The sequence below is a fragment of the Nanorana parkeri genome, unplaced genomic scaffold, assembly GCF_000935625.1.
Source record: "Nanorana parkeri isolate BGI_ZX_2015 unplaced genomic scaffold, ASM93562v1 scaffold475, whole genome shotgun sequence".
Classification (NCBI taxonomy): domain Eukaryota; kingdom Metazoa; phylum Chordata; class Amphibia; order Anura; family Dicroglossidae; genus Nanorana; species Nanorana parkeri.
In genome coordinates, this window is record NW_017306743.1 from 599,952 (window position 1) to 607,165 (window position 7,214).

General features: G+C 44.8%; 1 protein-coding gene across 1 annotated transcript in view; it reads right to left on the bottom strand.

Annotated features, from left to right (window-relative positions):
- Positions 1–7,214, bottom strand: part of IRAK1 (interleukin 1 receptor associated kinase 1) — an 84,558-nt gene that overhangs the window by 15,816 nt on the left and 61,528 nt on the right. The window contains exons 8-9 of the mRNA XM_018560698.1: positions 6,403–6,723; positions 2,160–2,228 (exon numbers count right to left, since the gene is read on the bottom strand). Of these exons, the coding sequence (XP_018416200.1) occupies positions 2,160–2,228; positions 6,403–6,723 (390 nt within the window). The remainder of the gene's footprint in view (positions 1–2,159; positions 2,229–6,402; positions 6,724–7,214) is intronic.

Below are 7,214 nucleotides of genomic sequence, written 5' to 3' on the forward strand. Positions count from 1 at the left end.
GGGGGGGGCATGTGACATCTCTCCTCCTACATTTACAGAATGTAGGGGGGGGGGCATGTGACATCTCTCCTCCTACAATTACAGAATGCCCTGTAGCTTTTGATAAAAAATATAGTTATAAAATATAGTAAATATATAGTTCACGAACTTAATTCGTTCCACGATTCTGGTCGTGAACCAAATTGGTCGCGAACCGAATCAAACTGTGATCAGACCCCAATCTCGACTAGAGGAAGCCACGACCATGTGTCAGAGCAGGGAAGATGGCTGCGGTTGTGTTAGTCACCTGATGCGGATTTCGTGAACAGAAGCAAAATATTGCCGAACTTCCTGTTCGCGAACCGAATTGTTTCGCAAACAGAAGCGTTGGAGAACCGAGGTACCGCTGTACAAGGCATTTTGTGAATGGGCAAGTAGTGAGGAGGGCTGGAGATGTCGCTGGGGCACATCACTGCTGGTGTCGCATCCCTCACTCCTCGCAGTGCCTGGAAGCCGAGTGTTAGGGGACAGCATGCTGCAAGGTAAAGAGTTTTATACTTCGCTGAAGCCCTTCACACATACTGCTTTTTAGTGATATCATTTACACATGCAGTGTGGTGTGTAAATAGATCATTTGTTCCTAGAGTTTCCTGGTTTTAACATGATCATCCTGTAATCTCCTGCACACCAAGACTGACAGCTTAATCCGGCCTGTATTGTATTATATAGTGCTTACAGAAGGGGGAGCACAGGGAGCCGCCAATGAGCTTGCTGGTGGTGGGGAGAGGAGCAAAAAAACAAAAAGTTAGTGGCAGCCATTCTTTTTCTACGTTTGTTTCTAGGGGAAAATTCTTTAACATAAAAGTCCATCTAAAACCAAAAGGTTTTTGGTAGTTTTGGATAGCGTAAAGAAGGGTTAGAATGGTGATATCGATCTAAGGTTTCCCTAATTTTGGGGAGATTTGCTTTCCCTTCCTGTTCTTTCTACAGGATAGGAATTGAGGTACAATTATCCCAATGGGACACATATGACACTGAGTGTTGCCTTTAGATAGATACTGCCTTATAATTTTGTGTTATGTAAGATTTTATGCACAAACAAAAAGGGTCCGTGAGCCCCAAACTCAAATTTTGTCTATGGATAGAGGCTGGAAGGGCGAATCTTATATTCAATTAATAATGGCTCCAGCACGTGGGCAGTCTTGGGAATGCAGAGATACTGGGATTCCCATTACATGGAAGCAGGTGGGTGGTCCAGCGAATGCACATGTGCATAGATACTGAGATCTCTATTACATGGAACAAGCAGGAGGATGGTCCAGGGACTGCAGAGGTACAGAGCTACCAGGATCCCCATTACATGGAAGAAGCAGATGGATGGTCCAGCGAATGTAGAGGTGTCGAGATATTGAGATCCCGATTACATGGAACAAGCAGGTGGGTGGCTCAGGGAATGTAGAGGTGCACAGATATGGAGATCCCCATTTTATAGATGAAGATGGTCAGTGGTATAGGGCATGCAGAGGTGCAGACATACTGGGATCCCCATTACATGGAAGATGCAGGGTGGTGGTCCAGGGAATGCAGAGATACTGGGATCCCCATTACATACAAAAAGCAGATGGGAGGTCCAGGGCATGCAGAGGTATGGAGATTCTTATTAAATGGAAGAAGCAGGTGGCCTGGCATGGGAATGCAGAGGTGCAGAAATACCCATTACATTGAAGCAGCTGGTGGATGGTCCAGGGAATGCAGAGGTGCAGAGATACTGGGATCCCCATTACATACAAAAAGCAGATGCGAGGTCCAGGGAATGCAGAGGTGTAGAGATACTGGGATCCCCATTACATGGAAGATGCAGGGCGGTGGTCCAGGGAATGCAGACATACTGGGATCCCCATTACATGGAAGATGCAGGTGGCATGTCATGGGAATGCAGAGGTGTAGAGATACTGAAATGCCCATTACATGGAAGATGCAGGTGGCATGTCATGGGAATGCAGAGGTGCAGGAATACTGGGATACCCATTACATTGAAGCAGCTGGTGGATGGTCCAGGGAATGCAGAGGTGCAGATATCCCCATTACATGGAAGAACCTGCTGGGTGATTTAACCTGGCAACATCTATTCAAACTGCAATATCCATTTTGGCAAGAATCTATCTTCAAACAAATCTTACCAGATACTTAGTGTGAGAACGGCTTTCATTATCTACAGCTTGTTGTCCTGTCAGTACTTCCAGTAGGACCTAAAACAAATACAAACAAAAACAGATGAAATATGCAGAAAAAACTATCCATTCTGGGAACGCATGTGGAACTCATCACATATCATTACAGTGGTGCTACCCGTAGTTAGTGATATTAAAGTAAAAAGGTTTTTAAGATATTTCACATGCTGATGAAATAACTTACAATAGGTGCTGCTCTTTGATGTTTAAACATTTGAGCGGGTTTGCTACAGAATCAGCTGGTCGCCTGAGCACTGATCCTGATATCCTGTTTTAGGGTGGCTCCTTTCCCTTCCAGGGTCCTATGGAGCCGCCCTTGTGTGCTAGTAAGCTCTGTGTGTGTCTCCACAAACACACAGGTACAGCAGGACAATTTAGCTCTTTGCTACCCCCTCCTCCAAGTTAGTAGAGGTGGAGCTGCTGTGCACTGCTCTGTCCCTTGAAATCTTGTACTGGACAGGAAGTTAAGGGAAGCCAAGCTGAGAGAGTTGGAGCTGGCTGTTTGAGAACATAATCACTGTAAGTGCTTGGATGCAAATGTAAAGTAATGCTTTGCTGGCCACACCTGATGGAGCTATGCCCATCAGAAACCCCAGAGGTGGCACTTTTCTTACTGCTCCCTGGCCCGGTGACAGGAATGAAAAAGGGGCTAGTTTGTCCTATATCGGAAGCAGCAAGAGCTGTAATTAGGGATGCACCGATACCGGTAATTTGGTATCGAGTACAGATATTTTTTTTCCGCTACTCGCCAATGCCGAATATTGAGTACCGGAAGTCCCATTTAGGAAGCCAGGCGTTGTGTAAAGACTCCCGATTAGCAGGGAAGCCGTCCCCATGCTTCTTGTCACTAGGTGATGACAAAGCATGGAACCGGCTTTCTGGCCAATCAGGAAGCCGTGCAATGACGCGCTGCCTGGCTTCCTGATACTGGAAGTATCGGGCTAGGCATCGGAGCATTTGGGCGAGTATGAGTACTCGCCCAAATACTCAACATCGGCACCGATACTAGTATCGGTGCATCCCTAGCTGTAATCCCTCGATATTGGAGGTCATCGGATTTTTCTCAGACCTGGGAATGGGTCAGTGAATTAAATAACACAATGCGTATAGAGGAGCTTATTGCTCGTTCATATAAAATATATAGGCTGCTTGAAGAGAAGTGGAGACCCGGGACCGATTTCTTACGATTACCTGAGATACAAGATTATTTGCAGCTGGAATAGTGTCATATGTAAGATCCAAGAATTAACATCTTAGCCCTAAATATATACAAAGATATAATAACGCAAGTATAATAAAAAGGTGTTTTCCATGGCCATCCACCCTCCTTTTTTGGGGGGATGTGATTGGGATTTCCTTTGGGTAGGGAAGATGGGAAGGGTGGGATGGTGTGAATGAGAGAAAAGGTTTTTAGGAGAAGGTGGGTAATGATGATATGTACACAGGGAAATTATTCTGTATTAGTTATAAGATGTAGAAATCTCCTGCATACAATGGTTTACAAAATGTTGTTGCATAAGCTGAAAAATAAAATAAAAAAAAAAGATATTAAAAAAAACATGTTTTGCTGTCCAATGTATATTTGTATATTTGTTTGATCTGGATTCATTACTGAAAAGGGTTTAAGAGTTCAAAAATACTTTAAGGCAGTGGTTCTCAACCTGTGTAACCTCAGGACCCACATTTGTCCTTGGTCGCAAGTTGCACTGCAATGGAACACATGACATTGTGGTACCGCGTATTCCAATGCAGGCGATAGAACTGCGGGTGGGAGATGCAATGCACCTCCCACACCAGAGTGCATGATAGGTGCGACTGCGTTTATTGCACAGGACTGTGTGATTAACGCACTGTAGAAGTGTAAATGGGCCCTCAAAAACACTGACACGCATAACCACAAACACAATCTCACACACAGATACACACTCCAAAAAAAATGATATATTCTTTTTAATCCACCCAGTCTCCCTACCTTACCAGAACCGGAGTGGATCCTCAGCCTGGGGTCCATTGTGGACTGCTGTGCTGTGATGGAGCTCCATCCATATGTACATTGCTTGTACAGCTTCCTCACACAGCCTGTAGAGGTGCCGGGAATCAGAATGTGATGTCACTCTGGTCAAGGAACCTCTACAGGACAGGCAAGGGAGCTGTGAGCAATACATGTATGGATGGAGCTTCCTTGTGCCCACCCCACCTCAAGCTCACAGAGGAGCCTCTCACCTAGAAAAGTGGAAGGCATGCGGCGACCCACTGAACACGGGGTTGCGACCCACTTTTGGGTCACGACTCACAAGTTGAGAACCAAGGCATTAAGGTACACTCCAAATCAAAAACCATGGCTGTGTTTTTTTTTTTAATCCAGCCTTTACTACAGGGCATTGGCCCACTTCACTCCATTCTGACTAATCTGGTGGCGTAAGAACCAAAGTTTTTGATGCGGAAAAGGGATGCGTACTGTAAATTGTTGTATGAAAATGTCAGTCGATGCATTCAAGCAGTCACCAATAAAATACAAACCTGACCTGAAATGAAACAAGCATTTAAACAGCATGGGCTTTAAAAGAGTCAGACCCATCATGCATTAGACAGCAGTAATTGCTGCATAGCATTAACAGTATACAGATGGTTTTCACATGCTGTCTGGAGTTTTGCTTTAACTGTGGATTTAGAACATAGATAAAACGCTAAACATAAAAATGAACCTGTCACCAAATATGACTAAGAAATTTGCTTCAGCAATAAAAAAAAAGAAAAAAAAGCACGGGAAAAATTATTTCTGTAGTTGACTCTACTTCCTTTTAGACGGTTCTCACTTACCCACTACTTCCTACATGCAGTGCGCACTGTATGCAGAGGAAATAATCACAAATACGTTTCATGTTTATTACCCAACTTTTTGCTTTGACCGGAAATCAGAATGAAGAAGCAAAGTTGTTGTTTTGTTTTTTTTACCACTAGAGGGAGCCGGAACTCATTACTATGAAACGATATACAAATGACTGAAAAGATCTATGATCACTTGAGAAGAGCAAAAAATTCAGAATGTGGAAGTGCTACAAAATACATGTTGGCCTCCCTAATAAATTCTGTGTCACAGATAAAGTAGATGATGTTAAAAAAAGTAATATAAAACCTATACGATTTGGAAAATGTAACAAGCCTCCTACAAAGAAATAATATTGCCTCTTGCAAAGGCAAGCGTGTCAGTTAGAAAAAATGTTGCAAAAGATACAACCATACTACAGTTCTGTATATATAAATTTAGTCTTCAAGACTTGTGGCAAAAATGGGACATACGGCACCCACCCATGTCTGTAGTCTGCATTAAATGTAGCTTTTATTGGTAAAATGTCCCTAAAAAGAACACTCAGGTGCCGCCATACCAGATGCCAATATTTGCTCACATATCTTTTTGTACAAAGATGAGACACCGGTACACTACTTGTCATCTCTCTTCATGTATTCCCAGCTCTTACATAGTCATATACTACATGGCATATTGACTAGCTTTCCTCTCATGTATTCTCTCTCTTATAGCCCTCATTCACACGGGTAACGACCGACCAGTACAGATCCGTGCTGCGTTCACAGCCGTATGGGGCAGCTCCTGGGAAGTACAGGTGCCTCGTGTGATTACACGCAGTAGCTTGTCCTTCTCTATGGGAGTACGTGGCCGTACGCCGCCCTACACTCGCCCGACCTGCACATCCGTGCGTATGTCCCTGCTCGGACACAGACAGGATCCATCCGGCGAGCGTAATAGAGTATGGACACCCCGCACCCATATGGACGTGCAGGTCGGATGAGTGTAGGGCGGCGTACGGCCGCGTACTCCCCTAGAGAAGGACGGGGGCTGCGCCTAAGGGCCGGGCAGCAGGTGGTTATACAGCATGGATTTGGGAATTCCCCATGCCGGGTTATTGTATCCTGACAGTGGCGGATGTTCCGCTGACAGAACAGCAGACTGTTTGGTCGAGAATTTTCGTATTGGCTTCTTTGGCAACAGTCGATTAAAGAGAAAATCAACTCTTGGTGAATGCAGGGGTGCATTCGGCGTCAAAAGGACCGAAATGCAACCAGTGTATGGCCAGCTTAAGAGTCAACCAAGGGCCCCTCACACAGAAATTTGACAAGTATGAGCCGTGCCAAAACAACTGCTTCTGTAAGCCAGGAAAGGGCTGTTACTCACCACTCCAAAGCTGTAAGTGTCCAATTCAAACGTAAGCTTCCCCATTTTCACATACTCCTCAGGTAGATACGCCAGCGTACCCCTCACAGTGCTGGTACGTGCCAAAGTGCGGCTTTTGCCTGCATCACATGTGTACCGACTGAATCGCGAAAGACCAAAGTCCCCTATTTTGGGCATTAGAGCCTGGTCCAAGAGGATGTTGGAACTCTTGATGTCTCCATGGATGATGCTAGGTTGGCAGGTGTGCAAGAACTGGATCCCACAGGCTGCACCCTGCACGATACTCAGGCGCTTCTTCCACGTGAGGGTTGGAAAACTGCCCTGCGAAAGACATATGTTATAACAAACATAGGCAGTGATGGAAAAGTAGCTGTGCAGACCGTAGATTAAAGCAGGGGTATGCTAACCGCGGATCTCCAACTGTGGTACAAATCCCATTAGGCATTGCAAGACAGCCGGAGGGCTGGAGTTTGCCTGTCCCCATCTCAAAGTATATCTAAAGCCAAAACTATTTTTTTTTTTTTTTTAACGAGCGTGTAAGGTTAGCACTTTTTTTTAGGCTTTTTTTGCGATCTGTGTGCTTATCTGGAAGAATTGCGCTCCCTATCTGTCCTCATGACCAGTGACACTGGGACTGAAAGAGAAAGAAAACAAACATGACAGTTGTCATTAGAACTGGAACAGAGTGGAAATCTTCCAATAGGGACACTAGTTCCTGTGACAATTGTTTGCCAAGGGAGTGCCCTTATTTTCAAGAGATCCCTTTTCTCTGCTGTGTCGATGGGACATGAAGTGATGGAAATATCTACGAT